Consider the following 21,701-nt stretch of genomic DNA (forward strand, 5'->3'; position numbering starts at 1 on the left):
CAAAGCTAAATCAAGTCTTCGAATCAAATATATTCCAAACTTTCAAAAGTATAGATAAATGATCAAAAATTTGAAAAGGCAGAAACCAATATCTATTTGCTTTGAAGGGATCCTTTTATCAACAAACAACCTAACCCCAAGAGGCCAAGAGGCAAGTGTTATATGGTGAGGTGGTAAATCTTTAGTTGGACACTTCAAAATTAAGTTAGACCAGTAGATCGGGCTAATAGGCCCCGAGGCCCTTGACAAAAAAAAAAGGACGAGCGAATCATGAGGTGTATTGGAGACCTTTACTTATTTTATTTTTGTAACACTGGAAATATTATCGAGCCCTCGAGGCTATGAGTTCAAAATGTAGCAGGCAGGGATAAAGGAAACAAACTTCAGAGAATATACGAGGAAGCTTTAGGACTTCTGATGTTGTACATTCTAAGATGAGGAAGAGATGAGGATGATCCCGTGAAATTTATTTATTAGCTAAATGGTTTGGGTCTTTAATTCAAAAATAGATGTTGATCCATGTAACCGTACAGGTGTTCTAAACATTTTGTTTTCACTGCTAAATTGGTATATATATTATAATAATCGTTTTGGCATCAATGTTTTTAGTGTTTTTGTTTTTACGTAACCGCACGGGTGTTTTATTTCCTGTATATATATATATAAACATTTTATTTTCACTGCTAAATTGATATATATATATATATTATAATAATCGTTTTGGCATCAATGTTTTCAATGTTTTTGTCTCTAACGATAAGAGTCAGTTTTTGCAAATATACAAACATTGATGTTCCCTTTATTTCGATTACCACTTGATAACAAGTAAATCCAATACGATAAAAAATTGTTTACATCAATTATTTTGTACTTAAAGTTTAACTTTAACCGACCAAAGAGAAATAGCATGAGACCTCATAACATAACTATTAATATATTTTGTAAATATATAAATTTAAAATAAATAAATTATCTAATAAATAAAATCACCTAATACTTTTAGATAATTTGAAGAAAGTGCATAAAATTAGGTATGATTTAACGAAAAGACAATTTTCTTAAGAATCTATGCAATTTTGAAAAGGAAAACACACTTGTTTACACATTTTGACTACATATTCAAAACTAATGAAATTTTTCTGTTTATATGTATTTCTCAAATATCTTTAGTGATCTTTGAATAATATCTCTCTCTTTTCTAATCTATTTTCGATGTTGCAATTTCTGGTTTGTCATTTTCTATAACTCTTTACTAAGCTTTGCAATGGTTGGCAGTCAAATATTGTGAGGATGAGCTAATTGTTGCAATGGTTAGTATCAAAAGTTGCAATTGCTTATCATTAAATGCTACAATTACAAAAATTACAACAGTTTATCACCATATATTGCAATGATTCATCATTAAAAATCAAACGATTACAGTTATTCACCTAAATGGTTACATTGATTCACTTAAATGGTTACATAGATTCACTTTAATCTCCAGCTATCTTTCTCTGTTTAAGTGTGACAATAGAATTACAAATAATAATACATATATCAAACTCATACATGATATCTCATCTTTTTATAGATTTTTAGCATCTCATTTTGATCTCATTAGATTGCACAATAGGTCTATATATTGCAAAGTGTTCATTTGCATATCACAAGGTTTGGATTGCACATTTAAGTAGTTTTGGGCGAAAATCGAGGGTCAATCTTCACATTTTAAGACGTTGGGGCTAAACTGAAAAGAAGCAAAAGCCAACGCACCATTCTGCAAATACACGGAGGGCCAAATTGGAACATTAAAAGTATGGGGTTTAATTCAGGAGGTTGTGTCTGTAAAATCGCAAGTATGGGGCCAGTTTGAAAGTATCCGAAGGTTCAAGGGCCAAATGGAAATTATTCTCAAATCCACCATTGGAGAGAACGATGCTTTCTCTTCGCCGAGTCTGAGGCTGATTCCGACGATGGTGATGGCTGAGAGCATGAAGGAGAGTTGAGAAGGCCTGGACGAGAAATCCCGTGATGGATGGCTTCGACTCAATGACGATGGAAACTTGTCTTGGTGATTTCGCGGTGAGAGAGGAGAGTCGGTCACGGACTCACGGCGGAGGAGCAGAGCAGGACCAAGAGGCAAGAGCACGACGGAGGGTCAGACCAAACCGGGTAAAATATGATTAGGTTTTGTTTATTAAATGTTTAGACCAAACCGGATGAATATTTTAAAAATGTTCGGTTCGATGGTTGTGTATTACAGGTTAACCACATTTCATGAGACAGATTGTAATTCAATAACGATGAATAAAATCTATGTTGGTTAACCAAACCGAAATTGTAGGCTTAGGTGTCATTATAGTACGAATATATGGAGTGTTTTAGTAACTCATAATAATGATATAATTAGAGGATAGATGAAATATGACTTTTTAGGATAGATCCAACATAAAAATTACTCATAAATTGAGGTGATTTCTATTTTAATAGAATAGATTAGTTGTCATCTTGATCAATATGATTTTTTAAAATGGTACATAAGCTTATGAAAATATATATTTTGTGTAATGACGATTAATTGAATTTCTTAACCGCAGAAGATAGTTTCTATGGCTAATGTTTCTCAAGTCACAAACATATAACTGTGGCATAACATTTCACATTTATTGGTTAATTAATATTGTCTTTAGTCAGAAAATATCGTCAATCTTCTCTGATGGAAGCATGTGTGGTTTAAATAATCGCAGAATTTTTGTTTTGAAGAAAATCTTAACCGTGGAGAAATCTGGTCACGGAATCAACACCATCACATTTTTCTCCAAGTTACTTTTCTCAGTTCTCACTTAGAGAATACTATAGGACATTCTACTGTAGTTCTGAGAACTTGAGAAGTCAAGCAGTTCATGCATGAGTTGTCTCACACCGAAATCTATGCAAACCTCTCACGTTTGGTGATGGCAGATGTGCCACGAAACTCGGTCAGAGTCACATGCCCATTAAGCTTGCTTGCATAAGTTCGCGACCAAGAGTACATTCTAATGTTTTCAGTCAACGTGTCGTTCACTTCTCACTTCCACAAATTCATTGCTTCACTTGAAGCATTACGTTGACTAGTTGCTAAATGTTGACCGGTGGCCTCCGAGGAGCCAGTGTAGTGTGCATTCCGTCGAGCATATGCGATCAATAATAACTCTTAAAAACATCAAGAATTTTTCGTTATTTCAAAGAAAAATATACGATGTGCTCTGTTAAACTGTTCCAAGACAATACGCACATGATATCTTGTAACCTATACCTGACAGTCTATTATGCCTATAGCTTCAGCCTCATGTTCTCTCAAATTATTTATTATTTTCACACTGAATTTAATTATCAATAGTAGTATAACAGAGAAATAGAGGGGTTATCATCCACTTTTCATTGGGTTTATATCCTACTGGGTTTATATTGGCCTAAAATGAAACAACTTGCACTTTCAAAGAAACCAAGCTTATACAAAAAATTGCTTAATCGTATATCTTTTAAATATGAGTGTATATATGCAAGAAGTTGTTTTGTTTAATAGCTTTTTTTTTTTTGCTTAATCGTTTTTTAACACGCTTAATCGCTTTTCATTTCTTGATGTTTGAACTTTAATTGACGAAACCTATGCAGCTCTTGGCCATGGGTTAAACTTAAATCCGACTGTGAGCTCTGAGTTTTTAACATGTTCGCGTTTGTGTCCTCTATTTCATTACATTAGTATTTTCGTGTGGAAAAAGTAACTATATACTTTATCGATTGTTTTACTTGTGTATAAAGACTTTTTTAAAAAACTTTACTGTCAAAGACTTGCAGCCGATTAAAATTGGTGGTGGCCACTTGTGTTTGGATCTTTTTTATGCTGTGGACGCTGGTTAATTATTAGTTAAATATCATCAAACATCTATCAGTCCCAAAAAGAAGATCCAAATCATTTATATTGATAACCAAACTTGGATGTTATTCTTTTGCAGCAGAATTCAGGTACGTGAACATGTGGTTTGAATAATAATGTGAGGATGGTTTAACCTAGCCTGAAAATATGCTTAATTAGGTAGAATCTAACTACTTAGTGATAATGACAATAAAGCATTTCTTAGCCACTAATATAAGCATCGTTAGCTTACCATGAAAACTTTGAATTTTTCCTTTTCAGTTAATGGTGGATGAAATATAGTTAATAGTACAAAATTCAATTTGAAGTAGTATGAATATATTCCAAAGCACATTAGCAACCAAAATAAGTAAAAGGAACGAAAGTAGGAACCGACTGTGGGTTAGGCAGTAAAGATACATCATCTTCTTTAATGTTTAGTTATTTACATGAGCTCCTTTCTCGCTTTCATAGATAATCACTAATTAATAGTCTTTGTCCCACCATCAAATTATTGCAATTGACTTCCAACCACAGCTATGATGAAACATGATTTGCCTACATTAACCAAGAATGTATCAATATAACCCCAAATCTCGTTTAAACTGATTAGTTAAGTACGCAGACTAGAGAAGAGAAAAAGCTTTATTGAAAATGAACCAAACCGGTATATCGCAACATCTGTACTTCTACGAATTAAAGTTTATCCCAAACACAGTATGTACTACTACTATTTTCCATAAACATATATTATGCTTTTTATGGACAATTATATACTAATATTTTAAATTTGGACCGGCCAAACCAACCAAGGTTAATTAAAGGTAGTAGAAGTAGACTAATGGGAGTATTAGCTCGTTCAACCAAGGGAAACAAACCAATCTTTGGCATTACAAGTGTCCCGACGGTCAGGTGACTTTTAATTTATATATTATCATTAGGGTTTGCGGCTCAATACATGCACGCCTGTCGCATCTTTCTTTTTCCTCCGTTTCTATAAAAAGGCCAGTCTAAATTGAAACTTGCGCAGCCAGCCTTTCGTTGCTTTCTCCGGTGGTGGGCGCTCCTCGCCGCCACCGGAGTGACTCGTCCTCTTGTATTTCGTTTTCTCTTCACCTCTCTCATCATCTCCTTTTTGTCTGTTAACAGATCTAGAAATTTTGGGGTTTGAATCTGTTAGATCTACAGATCTTGAGTTGTTTCCCTTTTAGATTTCTGGTGCAGATGGTCATGTTTTGTGTCAGCCTTGTTCGTTTGCTTCGTCTTGGCTTGTGCTTCATCTTTTTATCCCATCTGTCGTATGTTCCTTGTCAGAGAGGTTGAAAATCTGAGGCGTTCTTGTTGGGTTTTAGTGTTTGTCCTCTTGGTTTTTGTTTCAGCAACGGTTTAAGCGGTGGTGTGTTGATGGTGCGGTCATGTGTTGACGGTGTAGTGGTGTGTGGTGAGCAGAGCAGGTCTAACACCTTTGAGAAGAGAAGATTCATGGTTCTGGTCGCCTCCATCTCTCTGTTATGAGCTCTTCTCCTGTCCTTTGAATAAGTGTGTCTACCGGATTGTCATTTGCCTCTCTCGTCCTCGGTGGCTTCTGTTAGTTGAAGCATTATAAAGAGGTTGAGGCCTTTAGATTTTCCGATGAAGGTTCAGTTGAGAAGGGAGCTTTAGTGTAAGGCGTTTGTTTGCTTCTTGAGTTGGTTTTTGGTGTTAGACATTGTGGTTCTGGCTTGGTTCATGGAACTGAAGGTTCATGTAAGTTTGGTCTGGTGTCGTAGTTGTGAAGGCCATTGCATCGCTTACTCTCTCTTGTCTGGCTCTCGGAAGAGATCCGGCTGATCAAAGCCAATAGGTATCATCTCTATTCTCACTACCAAGGATTGTTCACGGGTTTGGATGTAAGAGTGAAGATTAATCTAGTGATCTTAGTAGTTGTTGTATGTCACCCGTTGTTCACTTGTTTGGGTTTGCGATCCCCTGTTGTGGGCTATGTTTCCAGGGATTTCAGGGATTTTAAGTCGTATCCGCTGGCATTTGGATTTCATCTTGTATGTTTTTTCAGTTTCATCAATAAAAATCAGAAGGGAAAAAAAAAAAAATTGAAACTTGCACAAAATATTTTTGTTAGAATTAGGAAAGAAATGTTGAGTAGACTGATTCTAATTGAAATGAACAAGAAATTTTCTCTAAATTTAGCCAAAAGTCTACTTATGTGAACGAGTCGTAGAGGAAGAAAACAAAATCCAAATAATTGTGCCGTCTATATTTATGTACGTTATTCAAACGTCGACTAGTTCATTATTTATTTTATTATCACTTATGCTATCTCTATCTTTTCTTGTGACTGTATCATGGGCTTATATATCTACCAGAATTTTTAGTTGAAAAAGTATGCAATATCGCACACATATAGATAGTCCACTAAGAGAAAGAACTTGAAGTTTCTTTCATTTGTAATCACAAATAAAAATTTGATACGTCGATGTCACACTCACACGCATACATTATGTGCAAACACAATATAGGTGTATGTGTACTACTTTGATTGGCATGTGAAACATTTCCTAGATACGATAGTCCTATATATTCATATCTGTATCATGTATGGCATGCATATAAAGATATAACTTTGATTATTACGTCAGCGGAGAGGAACATTATGAATGAATATCTCTCTTTTTTTTTTGGAAAAGGAAAAGGCATTTATGTTGTCAACTTTTTGTCACTCTTTTTTTCTTGATATATCAAATATAATTTGTTGTTGCATAAAGTTTTGGATTTCGAATAATCTATATCAATTATGCGAGCACTCTCTTAATAATGTGTAAAATTTTAATGTTAGGGGCTAATAAAGACAAAGTTCACTTCTTTCATTTAATCTACAAATTTATTTCCTTTATGCACTCTAGTCTATGGCAGACAAATTCAAAGTAAGAATTTAAAAACTGCCTAATAAAACATATTTTGATTCCCCTGGGCACAAATCCTCATGTCAACTTTCATTTGTCTATATTTTTTTTAATTGCAATAGTTTTATTTATCATAAAGAAAGATTCCAAATTAAATAAAAACAACCAATCCAACTTCTTTTATAATCCCAAAACCTCAAGAGGAGACTCTCCATTTTTTAGTTTCATCATCATCTTCTCTTTCACTCAAACTCACACAGAAGACTTCTAGTTACATATAGACTTTGGTGAACTTCTAAAAAGTTCAATAAACATCTATGGAGACCACAACAAAACCAAACCCGTCTTCCACTACTTCATCATCAGCTTCCTCTTCCATCATCAATGGATCTTTACATCACCACATCATCACCAGATCTGATCATTACCCAACAACTTTCGTTCAAGCAGACACTTCCACTTTCAAACAAGTCGTCCAGATGCTAACCGGCACCTCCTCCCCGAGATCCCCAGACTCGCCGCGTCCTCCTCCCTCTCCTTCCGGCAAGAGTACTTTCGTGATTCCACCGGTCAAAACGACGCAGCCGAAGAAACACACGGGAAACAAACTATACGAGAGGAGATCGAACAGCAACAGCCTCAAGAACAGCCTCATGATTAACACACTCATGATCGGCGGCGGGAACGGTGCCGGAAGTCCAAGATTCTCGCCGAGGAATCAAGAGATTCTGTCGCCTAGCTGTCTTGACTTCCCGAAGCTAGCACTGAACAGCCCCGTGACGCCGCTGAAACACGGTGGCGACGGGAACGACGGTGACCCTTTCGACAGGATGTCACCATTGTCGGAGGAAGAGAGAGCGATCTCGGAGAAAGGGTATTACTTGCATAGGTCGCCTATTTCAACTCCGAGGGAATCGGAGCCGCAGCTTTTGCCGCTGTTTCCTGTTACTTCTCCGAGAGTATCGGCAGCTTCACCGGATACTTCAACTTCTTGAGGAGAGAGAGAATGTTCATAAAATTTACTGCCACTGTTATTTTCTTTTTTTTTTAACTCTGCTTTTTAATCTTGCTTTGTTTTTACTATGTTACCAAAAATATGTCAATTAAAAAATTTTAAATAAAGAAAATGAAGAATATGAGAAGTCAAAGATAAGAAGATGCTCGCCAATATTTAAAACATAAGCACAATTTACAAATAAGATAAAAGATATTTCATATTAAAATGAAAAATATAATTAATAATTTGACAATTTATTATTTTCTCTGTTTCAGAAAAATAAATTTTTGAGTTTTTCCGTATATTAAGAAAATTCATTAAATAATTATAATAAATATATCGTAATTTTCAAATTTTAATAATTTTTAATCAATAATAAATTAATAAAATCATTTAATTTTTTTGAAAATCATAATTTTTTATAGAAAATACAAAAAAATCTATTTTGTGAAATAATTTTTTTTTTCTAAAACATCTAACTTAGCAAAACGAAAGGAATATTAAAACTCGGAGTAACCATTCAAGTTTATAGATTAAGATAGTAATTAGTAAATATACATTAATGTAAAGTTTTTTTTTGCTATTTTTGTTTTGTCAACAGAGATTTGTCTGTAGCTATTTGACTAGTAATACGTTGCATCATCAACTTATATATGTTATCATGTGATGATTTTCTTCATTATCTCTTGAATACCTTCGTCATCGATAATAAGTTGATTACTACTTTACTAGTTGAAATATTTTACGTAAACAATTTACAAAAGTTTATCACTTATTAAATTGTCAAAGGTAACATCGAGTATCCAGATTACAAACAGAGGGAGTTTGCTTATACTGACCCATAACTTCATATAGGCCAAGGAACAAAGAAAGAAACCAAACACAATCGACAAAGCATTTACTGTTGCCAAATGTATCTTCATCATCCTTCTCTATTATTGATTTTGATTTTTTCGTTTTATCAGAGCCGAGGAGATGGAGTACCAGCCTTCTTACGGTAGTCATACACTCCTACTCCTCGTTTTCTTCCTAATCTTCCAGCATCAACGTACTGTACAAGAAGAGGACACGGCGCGTATTTAGAGTCCCCAAGTCCCTGATGCAGCACTTTCATTATCGACAAGCACACGTCTAGACCGATCAAGTCCGCTAACTCCAGAGGCCCCATCGGTTGGTTTGTGCCGTGTTTCATCCCGCTGTCAATGTCCTCCTTAGTAGCCACCCCGGTGTAAAGTGTGTGGAACGCTTCATTGATCATCGGCATGAGGATCCTGTTCACGATGAAGCCCGCGTAGTCTTGTGAGCACACTGTTGTCTTCCCAAACCTTTCAGCTAGAGCTTTTGTAGCAATAAACGTCTCTTGTGAGGTATCAGCGCCGCGAATGATCTCAACCAGTTTCATTATTGGAGGAGGGTTCATAAAGTGCATTCCAATGACCTATAGACGAAGAAGAACACACACTTTATGAACAATATATAGACGAGCAGAAGATGTAATAAGAGTCTTGTAACCTGGGTAGGTCTTTGAGTTGCGGAAGCAAGACGAGTGATGGAGATGGAACTTGTGTTAGAAGCTAGAATCGCAGAACTCTTGGCTATACCATCTAACTCCTTGAACAGCTTCTTCTTAATGTCTTCGGACTCCAAAATGGCTTCGATGATGATATCAGCAGAACGCAGATCTTGGAGGTTTGATGTTAAACGTAGACGACGCATAGCATCATCACCCGCTTCCTGCAATGCACAAATCACTCAGACCGTTTTAACTGTCCTTTATCCTGAAATACACTCTTGTCTGAACACTACAGCGTCTCCACAAGATCGTGAAGTTGTCTAAGAAGCTATACGCGTGATCTAAATCAATAAAGCAACAAACTTTATCGGAAAATAACAAGAACAGAGCATCCTGTATAATTGTAGACTCCAAGGAGGAAAGTTTATTCTTTTAAGGAATTACGATAAAGATCTTGCCTTGGAGAGAAGGCCTTTGGAGACGAATCGATTGACGGAGGAGGAGATAGCTGCGGTGGCTCGAGAGAGCGCATCACGATCAGCGTCCATGATCCAAACGTCGAGGCCGTTCGTGGCGGCGAGCTGCGCGATTCCTGAACCCATCTGACCAGCACCCACTACTCCGACGCACTTTATCTCCGCCATTTTCTCCGGCGATCGTAAGGTAGTCAGTCTCTCTGCGAATTCCAATGAAAGAGATAAACTTTGGCAGCTTCGATTTTCGTAAGAGCTCTAATGGGCCGAATTAGTATGGCCCAATAAGATTGATTAGTATACTATTTAGTGAGTGACGTTATGAGCACGTGTCGATACACGACATATCAACTAGGAACGTGTCGTACGTTTGTTCACGTGTCGTTGGCCCAGTCCTCCACCGTTCCGCAAGCTTTGGATCTTCGCTAAGTACTTCATAAAGCAGTTGAGATCACGGGTTAGGTGTAACCAAGTAAACAAGAAAAGTAACTATGCCGATTAGGTTGTCGATTAAGAGACTCGTGACCGTGACCATTTCAAAAACTCATGGCGGAGATGTCTCCGGTTATGTCCTCCGACACGCTACCACCCGGTTCGACCGCCTCTTCACCGCATTTAGGCAAACCGAGGTAAGTCCACAGCTAGTGTCATTTTGAGTTTTCACATTGTTATCTAATAATGTGTCATTTTTTATTTCTCGTTATAACTGTCATTGATATTTTAGTTAAGGCTAATCGACTAGGGATTTTTTTTATAGAGCATGAGAGACCGTCACGACGATAGGTCCACAGCGAGTTACGTGTCAGATAAGGCAAAGGAAGGGGTGAAGAAAGCGACGGATGCAGCCTTGAACGCAGGAGATAACATGAAGGATGCCATGGACGGGGCCTGGAAAGCGGCCAAGGAAACGGGACAGAACATAAGCGAAGCCGTTGCCGGAGATGATGACACCGGCGATAGGATTCAAGAGGACAAGGTCGCGGTGGAGTTGAAGGATGTGAGCCAGCCTGTTGATACGACGGAGTATAGGGGTGTGGAGGAACTACATCAGCAAACCGACGGTGAAAATAAGTCACCGTGAGAGAATGTGTTTGGCTGCTTATTTATTGTCTTCTTTTTTTTATCATTGTTGTTTGTTTCAGTAAAATGTTGCACTTGGAAAGTTTAAGAATGTTGCTAGAATGTTTACATTTTGTTTTTTATCAGTTAAAGTGGGAAAATAACAATTGTTTTGAAGTTTGAACTAGTATTTTGCAAGGCATATCTTAAAAAACTGCATGCATGTATACAAAATTTAAAACATAATATTTTCATTTTATTCATAAAAGGATAACAAGAACATGGGGTGGATGCATGCAAGCAGAGCAGTGATTCCATAAGTAAGTGTATGTAAATTGACAAATGTCTGAACCCTAAAGTGATTGGTTGTGGGGTTGAGTCTCTTAACACAGCTGGATCGCATAAATGGAGTAACAGATTCCCGTAAATGGAGAGACAAATTCCCCTAGGTTCAACATCGCTATAACGCGTTACAGACAGATCGGTAACAAGTTGTGTACTATTTACTCAAACTAGCACTTTTATTTTTTTCGTAAAAACCGATCATGTGAAATATCATTATCTTGCTTTCATATATTAAAAATCTACAAGACACTAGACAGATTGTATTTTTTTTTTGTTATATTACAACAGGAGATTTTAATAAATATTATCTGCAAGTAGTTTTCATGTGTTTCGTATTTTCTAATTTCTATGTTAAATCTTTGATACTATCATATCTAAGCTTTGGCATCTATGACAAATAAACAGAACTATTCTATTTGCTATGTAGGAGACAAGTGGAACCGAAAACGAAATGAGGCATCTCTGATATCTAGTGTTTTAGTAGTGGCTTAACCGATAGCTACTTGCATTTTATTTCCCAACGTTGAAGTGACAAAATGCGAAACTAGATAAATTCGCCATGGCTGAGAATGAAATATTCTCCACTTCTTGGATTAATATGATAGCATCTTATTTTTTTCTAAGGTTCGATTTTAGGAAATATCTTTCCTTTGTAGGGGCCAAAACTTGAATTTGAAACCGAGCAGATAGAGACGAGCATTAACTTATCATATTCGACCCTTTGCTCACTTTGTTCTGCCAAACATTTCAAAAGAATCACTTCTCGCTCACAAAATAGCTTACAAAGCGTTAGCCAAAACTATATAGTTCACCTATATAATCATATTCTTTGAGTGTGTGCTAAAACATGTTTATTTTTGAAGAGGAGGAGAAAACAAAAGAGAGATGTGAGAAAGAAAAGGGACAAAAATCTATTTTGTTATGTGCAACTTTGCAAACTCCCAAAAGCTTTAAGTCACAGATGATAGATTCAAGACATGAGTACAGTTTAGCATGTGAAACCTTTTATGTCTTGTCTCTTTCACTACCCACTCCTCTTTTTAACTATTTCTGTTTCGTACACTGATTTAATGCATAGTAAATAAAAAGTTACAATACAAAGAGAAGCATAGAAAGCCTCAACTGTTGATTTTTATTCCCACAAAGAAACAGACAGAGAAGTCACACAGTTTGCAAAAGAAAAAAGAAAGAGTAAATAAAAGTGGTGATGATTGCATTTTACAGAGGAGGAAACGCCCATGCTTTGTTTCATGTTTTGATTCTTTAGCTGGTCCAAACCCAAATACTCTTTACTTGTTTCAGTGACCAGTAAGACTAATGATCAATGCAATCTGCAGAGGTAAAAAAACAAAACAAGGTAAGGTAAGGAAAAAAAAATAAAAAGGATTTTGTCACTTTTATGATCAAATAATTATGTGAAGAAAATCTCTTTTGAGCAGCTAAACTTTAAACCTTAAACATCACAGTTCTCTATCAAGAATTGTTCCAAGTTCCAAGTGTCGTTTGCATTGACCTCCTATCTAAACTGACATCACTTATTTACACTCCCACAATATAGAATCTTTGTAGGTAATAACGATAAATGCCTAACACTCGAAAGAAATAAAAAGTGTGCAAGCATCAACTAAATACATTCATATGCTATGGTCCAGAACACACATAATATTCATGCTGCCAACATCAAATACCACAGACAAGGCAAGTTAACACAAACCAGCATGTAACAGAAAGATATAAGACAGATACATGTTTAACCTGAGCAAAACCAATTTTCCTCTAGTCCTAAGCTAACCTTAAATGCCTTGTCTAGATGGGTCCAAACAACACTAGGGTTGCAAGCAGATTAATCCAATAGTCTACATCCACGAAGTATGTCACCATTTATTAGGATCTTTTGTCTGCTTATGATTTCCAGCTCTTCTATGTACTATATGTTCTAGTCAATAAGGTATCATCCTTCATTAGCAGCAGGACATCAATGTTATCTTACAAGAAAAGGGTCCCCATTTTGAATAAGGATTCGAATTTAAAAAAAAAGTCAAATAAAAGAAGCGAAGTACAATAGAGATAGCTTTGTACCAACTATTCATTTATTCAGAGCAAACGAAAACCACACAAGGCCTATGCACCAGTGATAACAACATTTCCAGCCCTTTTAACTCTCTATTTCTTTCTTTGGGGAAGGAAGTAAGCACATCACTGTAATCAAGTACTTATTCCACCAGGGAAGCATATAAGGACACAGTGGTCCATCTCTCGTCTTTTCTTCCTCTTTTTAAACACTTCAACACACACATTCATTCTAAACCCCAAGCCCATACATCCACACTGCTTAGTCTATAGACTCTATACCATAGTTTCACCACCACCTAGCTTTACCAGAAATGGAGGGTCAGAGATCACAACGCTGGGGTTACTTGAAAGACAAGGCTATAGCCACCAGCCTTGCTGAAGAAGAAACGGAGAATAGCATGGATGGAGAGGAGGATGATACTGGAGATGAAGACAAAAGGAAGAGAGTGATGGAGAGAGCTAGAGGTCCTAACACAGAACGTGTTCCCTTGCGGCTGTGCCTGGTCGATAGGTGCACTGCTAACTTAAGTGAGGCCAAGCAGTATTACCGCAGACACAAAGTCTGTGAGGTTCATGCAAAGGCCTCTTCTGCAACTGTTGCTGGAGTCAAGCAACGTTTTTGTCAACAATGCAGCAGGTAACCATTTTTCCCTTCAAATATAGAAGAAATCTCTTTTAAATTGATTGTTTAGGGGTGGGTTTGTGCAGGTTCCATGAGCTAGCAGAGTTTGATGAAACTAAAAGAAGTTGCAGGAGGCGCTTAGCTGGACACAACGAGAGGAGGAGGAAGATATCTGGTGACAGCTTCGGAGAAGGGTCAGGCCGGAGAGGGGTTAGCTTGACACAGACTCAAGAAAGAAACAGGATAGACATGAAACTTCCTATGACTAACTCACCATTCAAGCGACCACAGATCAGATAAAACAATATCAACTCACCCAAACGCTCTCTCTCTTCTGTCATCTACTTATGTTCTATGTGTACGTTCTCTTGTTATCCAAATAATGGCATCTAACCATGTGGTATTATCTCCTACACCTCTATATAACTACAAAACTCTAGTAACCTTTATGTAATCATGTAAAGGATGCCTATCCACAAATGTATAAGACCTTATCATACTCTTGTATTGTCTAATTATGTTTCGTAGTAGTCTTATATGCTTCAATAAATGATTATGATGTGTTCTTTTACGACTAACCTTAAACCGAGCTCACTGAAATTTAACGACAACCACTGAGATATCATCTGAGCTTTTTCTTGCAACAGCTTCCTCTGAGAGGTGCTTTGCTGCAGATTTTGCATCTTTTATTCCCTTAATCGAATCAACCGCTTCTTGGTTCGACATGACCTATAAGATTTTTTTGAATAATAAGCTTAAACCAAACAAGTGTTGAGTGTTGAGAGTTGATTAAGATAAAACTAAAACCTTCCAAAGCCCATCACTTGCTAGGATAAGAAACTCTGCATCGTCGTCAATGATCTCCACGGTGACGTATGGTTCTGAACTCAAATGCATCTTCAAACTCTTATCACCAAAGGCCCTTGCCACAGCCAGTTGACCATCAACTCTAGGAACGTCCCCTGATAACACAAGCATACACATCATCAACATGAAGATCATAACATACTTAACATATGAATTAGATACCAGGGAAGTTTGAAACGAATCCTCCTCTGTTCTCTATCTCATCCTTCTCCATGTTAGGCTCGTGATCAACTGAGAGTGGCTTGGCAACACCGCCTTTGCTAAGAACAGCACGAGAGTCGCCAACGTTAGCAACCACCAGCTTCTGGCAATTGATTAATATCGCAGTGACAGCAGTGGAACCGCCTTTCCCCAAGTCAGATGCCTTGTCTAGAATCGTCGTGTCCGTTATATAATAAGCTTTCTTGATCGCTTTCTCTGGTTCTTGCCAGAAATTTGGCTACCTCGTTAAAAAAACAAGAACATAAGTCCATTTTGAAACGAGACTTAAGAGTAAACTCTCAATGCGTTACCTCATTCAAAATGTTGTCAAACAAATGGGAGCACAAGTAGTCAGGGATCTCGTGGCTAAGGTGGCCATCGAAGATAGCGAAAAGGCCAAGCTCGTTGTCGTCAACTTCTTTGAATTTGGCAACAACGTAATCTTCCATCTCGTGGAAGGCTTTCCCTTTGACCAAGTGGAAACCATGCGTGATCTGCTTCGACATCTTGCTCTTGCCTTTCCCTGAATCTGCAGAAGAATCAGATGCACCAAGCCCAACTTTCTCCTATAGGTAATAACAGAGGCGACGTTTCATATATTAGTACAGACATATTGTTTCTACTGCTATCACTTATAGTGTCGTAAGGGGATCAAGAACCTAACTCGACCTCGACGTCATGTAGACCAAAATAGATTCCTTCCAACAAGCCTATCTATATAACGGATAGTGTTACATGCTACGTTCTATACCAAAACCATCATGTGACATGATCCAAGAAGAAGTATCTACTCAAATATATATAATGGCTAATATTTATCGAAATCTCGAAGTGACATGAAAGAGAAAAAAAATGAAAACAATACCTTGACGGATTCCTTCATCTTGTGGAAAATTTCCTTACCGGCCATGGCTCGAATATGGAAACACGATTTTATATTATATGTAATAATGTAATGTGCAAAGAACAGGCGAAACTATCTTGTTTTGCGAGCGTAAGAGAGAGAGATAAAAGGGTGAAAGAGTTAAGAGCTGTTGGGAAGATGACACGATAGCTGTTTTTTGTTGCAGTTGCATGTCAGCTTTCTTCGCCGCTTTGTTTGCGGCTATTATTGACGTCTTCGCGCCACGTATTACTTTTCCTTCTTTCTTTAATACATCAACGGCAGAAAAATATCTCTAAATGGGCTGATAAAAGCCCAATGTTAGAATGGGCTTTACTTTCACATTTATATCAATAAAATATAGCCTATAGTTTTAAATATAAGAGAATAATCACTAGTGAGTGAGTATAGATTCCATAAAATATGATTAGCACTGAGATTAATGATGACAGGTACTGTTCTTTAATTAGGCCATGGTGTCTTTAAAGGAGTAAAGAGAAGACTAAATAATTGGCTAATGGGAGACAAAAGCCACAGTGCGAGCTCTTTGTCGTTTATATGTGTTCTTTTAGTTTCTTCTTCTTGTCTTTAAATCCTATCGGATAACTTATTAATCTCTGCAATTTTTAAATGGTTTATCTTGTTATGTTACCAACAGAGAATCTTTTCTTTTCTTTTCTTTACGCTAATAGTTTGATGATAATGAGTTAATTTCATAAGGTTGCACAAAGCCACTATTGCTTTTGCTTTAACCCCAAGCGTGTCTTTGGGAGACTTGTGTCCGCTCCCTAAAACATGTGAGTGAGCTTATAAGTTATAAAGTTATCAATTAAAAACAATTATACGACGTATAGTTAATAACTTTAGTAAATAAACTGATACATAAACAAATGGAAATGTTGATCGTTACTTTTTTGTCGGTAATTAACGTGGTTCGACACTTCAAATCTAGCATCGATGAAAACTTAAAATATAGCGTTCAGGCTTTAATTTATCCGTGATGTGGTCGACAGACCTAGACAAGATCATTACAAACACCATCCCTTGACTTTGCTACTTGTATTCAAACGCTGACCTGGCAATATCATATGATTCTCACACTACATGCACCCCTTTTGCCACGTGGGTCTTCCCCTCTATTTAAACAAGCACACGACCACATACATCATACACACACCATAACGGAGAATCACGGGAGAGCCATGATAAACTCCAGCGAGAAGCCGCCGGAGTTTGAGTTCGGATCTTTGACTCCATCATCTCCATCACAAGACTCTGAAAATTCTCCCGCCGATCACCTCTTCTTCAACGGCCGTCTCTTGCCACACGTTTTTCCAGCACCGAACAATACCACCAGGTGGTCAATCTCACGTACAACCAGCGAACACATCTCCCGGAGCACTAGCACGAACAGCCGGAGTAGTTTCGGTAGTAGTAGTAATAGCAGTTCAACTTCTAATTACTCTCCAAGAACGAGCAGTTTCAACGGTAACAACATCAGTACCATAAACCACAGGCCTTTGGATTTGAAGCCTACGACTAGTATATACGGCGAAACCGTAAATACGACGAATATGGTGAAAGCGTCTCTATACAGGTCGTATTCATCACAGAGGTGGCAGTATATAACTCCTGCACCGGTGAAAAGAAGTGGAGGAATAAGAGTTGGTGGCCGCAAGAAGAAGAAGGCGGCGAGGATTAGGAAGAAAGCGGAAGAGAGAAGAGGGAGTAGGGTGATGAAGTGGTGGAGAAGAATTTTAATGGCAGCGATTTTTGCTTGTAGAGAGTGCCATGCATTGGAGGGATAGCATGAGAAAGACTTGTGAAATTATAACGTGTTCATGGGAAGCAAAGTAAATTGAATGTTCAGAATTAAAATCTATATATTGGGATTGTGGTTTTTCAAGATTGTGTATCTAATACTTTGGTTTGTTATAACACTAATTATAATTTTTAAACAAAACTACAATCTATCTTTACGTATTTGTAAACTATAAGAATATATCTATAAGTGTAAATTATAAGTTACACTTTCTAACAAAAAGGTGCTTTAAAATCATATACAACTTTAGAAATTGAAATGTTATCACTTGAAAAACGGTCAAGAAAGCTTTCAAGAAATAAAAATGTAATCTGATGACAGAAAATAACTAAATAAAAGAGTAGATTGATCGAAACAAGAGAGAGTAAACAACTATGTTCAACACAAGTCATGACAAAACCATCAAAACAACAAACAAAAGACATATAAAAGAAGCAAACTAAGTTCCACACGAGAGTCATACACGAAAATGTCATATTACTCCAAGTAACTCATGTTTCGGTGGTGACTATCAAGGCTCAAGAACTCACTCGGATTCGCATGACTCTCAGCGTTGCTCTGTTCCTGGCTCTGGTCCTGGTGGCTCTGATGCTCTGGTTTGTCACCTAAACCCTCCGAATCAAACAGAAGCTTAGCGTTGACGTTGTTAGTCAATGCATTGAAGAAAGATAGCCCTGTGGGCCATTTCACGTCGGAGTCTGGTTCTTTGTTTGCATGCGGCATCACAGGGAAAGGCATGTGAGGCTGGTAGGTAGGCAAAGAGGATTGAGCCATCATCGGTCGTTGGCTCGAACCACTACTCCAGTTGTAGAGAGGAAGCTGAGAGGGTTGCAGTTGTTGAGTCTGCGGAGGAAGTATAGGGTGGTTCGAGCCCATGAGGGATGTGTTTGAAGACGAAGGGCTGCGGTTTGAGGAGAAGAGCTGAGAGAGGTAAAAACCGGATTGGTAACCGAGTGATTCAAAAGTGTGCCTCATCCGAAGTACAAAGTGCAAATCTTCAGGTATCTGATTAAAATTCGGCCGGTTTAGAGAACAAAACCGAAAGATCTCAAGTAAGAATGTTAATTTATTGTGAATTACTTACAATCTTGCAAGAACCGAGTTGTAGAAGTCCATGTCCAGCTTGAATAACAGCTATGGTCTGAATGTGCAATCAGAAACATCAAAAAGATTACTTGGGAAACAAGAAACCAAATAACAACACTATACGATTATTACTTTATCTTACCTGAATACCAGATTCAAACTGATCATTCCACTCTGAAGGAATCTGCATATTTTTAGAGATGGATATCTCTAGGGTTACAAATCTACATATCCAAGTCTTAATCATACATAAATGTTCACTCATTTACTTACAGCATCAAAGGAGCTTTGCCAGTAACTGGAGGCATTAGATTCTGATTCGGTTTGTTCCTTGAAAACCCATTTGTGGCATTTATCAGAAGCAACCTTCCCCATTAACCTGTTAGCCAACAAAAGGGAAGATAAATAGTTTCTACATTTGGTAAATTTGCTGTGATAAGGTCAAGAGTTTTGTACATTCACACAGCCAATAATGTAATTAAGGACCTACCAAATACCCACCCTTCGCCATAATTATATAACTGGATTGACATTTTGCTGAAAGATTTACGAACTGGATCTTCTCCTTCCATCTCTCCATAGCAATCTCCTGATCCTCCTCTTCCTCTGCAGTATCCATCTTCCCACATCAGCATCCTGCAACCCCACATATCAATAATCAATATACATCAAGCATGTACATGTACATGTACTGATCATATTAGTCGTGTATTTAATTCGTTTAGAGAAACTAGTGTTTTCAAAATCGGTTTAGGTGCGCTTATGCGGCAAATCGGGTCTAAAAACGATTTTTCTTAATCGGGTTTATCGATGCGTTTACAAGATCGGTACAATAGACATCCGCCTAATCAATAATTTCCAATAAACTAATTATTATTACCGCCTAACGATTTTTTTGAAAATTGAGAGAAACTATGGTATTAGACAATATCGTCCTCGTTTTATATAACCTACAGATGATGTCTTTTCTGCAGATCAATCTCTTTTTTTTTTTTAGTTTAAGAGATCGTATCTAAAAAGTAAGAGAAGGCTCGTACCAAAAAGAAAAAAAGCTTAAGAAAAGGTAGCCAACATAATACAGTCGCAAAACATAACTGTGTTTTTGGTAAACATAACTATGTTATTATGTCTGCATTAAATCTTGATGCAGCAACTTTTGGATGTTTTTTTAACTCGAGTCTATATTAATGATGGTCTTATCTAGTTTCTTGTCGGATAATAGGTTTTCGAGGAGAGCTTCTGACGACTAAATACGATAAACCACAAGTGGAAAAGTTGACCTAATTTTTGTCATGCTTCAAAAAGACTAAAACTAAAGTAAGATAAGTCTTGACCATTGACTAATGTAAATAAAACTAATAACAAGTGTAACTTACAAGCTTCCATTGTCGTCGCCGACCTTGCAGCCGTTGCCACCGCCTCGAACTCTCCTGAGGGCCAAAACGACATCGTTAGAGAGAGAGAAGAGGAAAAAGTGAGAAGCAGATAGAGAGATACGTACGGACGGGGGCGGATGGACCAGAAGACAGAATAAGTCCAGTCGGTGTTGAGACAAACGGTTCTTAGGGCTTCGTGTAGAGCCACCATCCCCAAAGCTTCTTTGCTCCTTTGTTGCTGCTGCTGCTGTTGCTGATGGTTTTGATGATGTTGTTGATGATGATGGTGATGAGGTTCCGAGCCCACCATCTATATAAATATGTCGATGTGTATTATTATGTATGTGTTATGTTTCTCCTTTCACTGAACTTTTTGTTCTTCTTTCTTACTTTTGCTCAAGCTTCAGACCATGGATACTCTTTTATGTTCTAATTTTAAAATTTTAAATTAAACTATTTATCTGATTTCCAAAACCAACATGATATTGTGTTATTTTAGTTCTGACCACGTTGTTAGTATAATCTTTAATCTTGTGGCAACAAGATACGAATTTTTTGGGGTTTGGTATAGTTTACAACAAAATAATATATGATTAAATATTGATAACCAATTGAACTCAAGGTTAAAGTTTCTTTGCATGAAAAAGTTTTATCTCTTAGGCCAAGAAAGTCAAAGATACGTGAAATATCTTCATAATGAAATCATTTTAATCCGCTTTATATTTCCTTTAATGGAATCCAATTATCAACAGCTGATTAATATAATTAATTAATCTTGCTTTTCTGAAAGAGAAATAATCATATGGTTTTTGGAGTGGATAATCTGTTGCTGTTATGATTAAACTTGCAACCACACAACATTTTGCTCGCTAAAAATTATAAAATGTTGTGTATATAAATACAGTGATACTGATCAATTTTCAATTTTTTTAAAAATAAACAACTATTCAACGATTTTTAAAACTATTAAAAGTACATTTTGGTTCTTTTCAAAGCCTGAAGAGTAAAGCTTTTATTTTAGCTGTCGTCAAACTTGGGATTTGATTTAGGACCAATATTCATTTTACTCATATGTATGACACGCACGCAGATTAAGGGCGAAGGCACGACAAAGAGAATATATAGGAAGAAGAGATTTAAGAGTCACGTGCGCACGTGCTCATGTGTAAGAAGACCTAGCATGGTTTTGTCATCAATAATGACTTGCGTTTGGTTTGTACATGAAGCGTGTGCAGAATACGCATAATCGCATATAGACGACAAAGACAGAAAAAAAAGGAAAAACCGAAGTGCGTGAAAACTACACACCCGGTGATGACGCGTGAGAAGTTGAGTGATTGATTGAAACTAAAAAATAGGAAACTCAAAACAGAGAGTTGGTCTGGTTTGCATCAGTCTGAACATCTGACGAGTCTTTGCTCCGCATTGACCGGCCTTGTTTTTTACTATCTCTCTCTTTTGTGCGACCCATTTTCTTGCTAGGAATGAATTTACTGAATTTGTCAAATGATAGATCGATGAGCGGTGATTAAAAATACTTTATGGCGTTGAAAATACTCCTAAGAAAGATTGGTTTTTTTTTTTTTTTTTTGTCAACAAAGATTGGT

General features: G+C 37.1%; 7 protein-coding genes across 7 annotated transcripts; 4 read left to right on the forward strand and 3 right to left on the reverse strand.

Moving 5' to 3' along the window:
- The first annotated feature begins 6,862 nt into the window (after nucleotides 1–6,862).
- Nucleotides 6,863–7,911, forward strand: LOC106404502 (VQ motif-containing protein 19-like). The gene has a single exon (XM_048779819.1). The coding sequence runs from the start codon at nucleotides 7,095–7,097 to the stop codon at nucleotides 7,770–7,772; it is 678 nt and encodes a 225-aa protein (XP_048635776.1). The 5' UTR covers nucleotides 6,863–7,094; the 3' UTR covers nucleotides 7,773–7,911.
- Nucleotides 7,912–8,528: 617 nt separating this feature from the next.
- On the reverse strand, nucleotides 8,529–10,001 carry LOC106406641 (3-hydroxybutyryl-CoA dehydrogenase). Its single transcript, XM_013847337.3, has 3 exons — nucleotides 9,746–10,001; nucleotides 9,287–9,508; nucleotides 8,529–9,212 (listed from the first exon to the last, which is right to left on the reverse strand). The coding sequence occupies exons 1-3, from the start codon at nucleotides 9,929–9,931 to the stop codon at nucleotides 8,736–8,738; spliced, it is 885 nt and encodes a 294-aa protein (XP_013702791.2). The 5' UTR covers nucleotides 9,932–10,001; the 3' UTR covers nucleotides 8,529–8,735.
- A 140-nt stretch (nucleotides 10,002–10,141) lies between these two features.
- On the forward strand, nucleotides 10,142–11,006 carry LOC106405189. Its single transcript, XM_013845776.3, has 2 exons — nucleotides 10,142–10,389; nucleotides 10,518–11,006. Exons 1-2 carry the CDS (start codon nucleotides 10,252–10,254, stop codon nucleotides 10,839–10,841), a joined length of 462 nt encoding a protein of 153 aa, XP_013701230.1. The 5' UTR covers nucleotides 10,142–10,251; the 3' UTR covers nucleotides 10,842–11,006.
- Nucleotides 11,007–12,217: 1,211 nt separating this feature from the next.
- Nucleotides 12,218–16,005, reverse strand: LOC106403039 (probable protein phosphatase 2C 39). The gene is made up of 6 exons (XM_013843882.3): nucleotides 15,793–16,005; nucleotides 15,239–15,493; nucleotides 14,889–15,165; nucleotides 14,667–14,821; nucleotides 14,439–14,588; nucleotides 12,218–12,495 (listed from the first exon to the last, which is right to left on the reverse strand). Exons 1-5 carry the CDS (start codon nucleotides 15,835–15,837, stop codon nucleotides 14,451–14,453), a joined length of 870 nt encoding a protein of 289 aa, XP_013699336.2. The 5' UTR covers nucleotides 15,838–16,005; the 3' UTR covers nucleotides 12,218–12,495; nucleotides 14,439–14,450.
- LOC106403040 (squamosa promoter-binding-like protein 5) lies at nucleotides 13,147–14,430 on the forward strand. The gene is made up of 2 exons (XM_013843883.3): nucleotides 13,147–13,874; nucleotides 13,946–14,430. The coding sequence occupies exons 1-2, from the start codon at nucleotides 13,549–13,551 to the stop codon at nucleotides 14,157–14,159; spliced, it is 540 nt and encodes a 179-aa protein (XP_013699337.2). The 5' UTR covers nucleotides 13,147–13,548; the 3' UTR covers nucleotides 14,160–14,430.
- Nucleotides 16,006–16,234: 229 nt separating the features above from the next.
- Nucleotides 16,235–17,783, forward strand: BNAA05G24360D. Its single transcript, XM_013845754.3, has one exon. It carries the CDS (start codon nucleotides 16,899–16,901, stop codon nucleotides 17,616–17,618), a length of 720 nt encoding a protein of 239 aa, XP_013701208.2. The 5' UTR covers nucleotides 16,235–16,898; the 3' UTR covers nucleotides 17,619–17,783.
- A 174-nt stretch (nucleotides 17,784–17,957) lies between these two features.
- LOC106405196 (protein RICE SALT SENSITIVE 3-like) lies at nucleotides 17,958–20,547 on the reverse strand. Its single transcript, XM_013845779.3, has 7 exons — nucleotides 20,220–20,547; nucleotides 20,095–20,148; nucleotides 19,220–19,354; nucleotides 18,992–19,097; nucleotides 18,861–18,902; nucleotides 18,717–18,773; nucleotides 17,958–18,637 (listed from the first exon to the last, which is right to left on the reverse strand). The coding sequence occupies exons 1-7, from the start codon at nucleotides 20,402–20,404 to the stop codon at nucleotides 18,110–18,112; spliced, it is 1,107 nt and encodes a 368-aa protein (XP_013701233.2). The 5' UTR covers nucleotides 20,405–20,547; the 3' UTR covers nucleotides 17,958–18,109.
- Between the last annotated feature and the right edge of the window lie 1,154 nt (nucleotides 20,548–21,701).

This window comes from Brassica napus, chromosome A5 (assembly GCF_020379485.1).
Source record: "Brassica napus cultivar Da-Ae chromosome A5, Da-Ae, whole genome shotgun sequence".
In the NCBI taxonomy this organism is placed as follows: Eukaryota; Viridiplantae; Streptophyta; class Magnoliopsida; order Brassicales; family Brassicaceae; genus Brassica; species Brassica napus.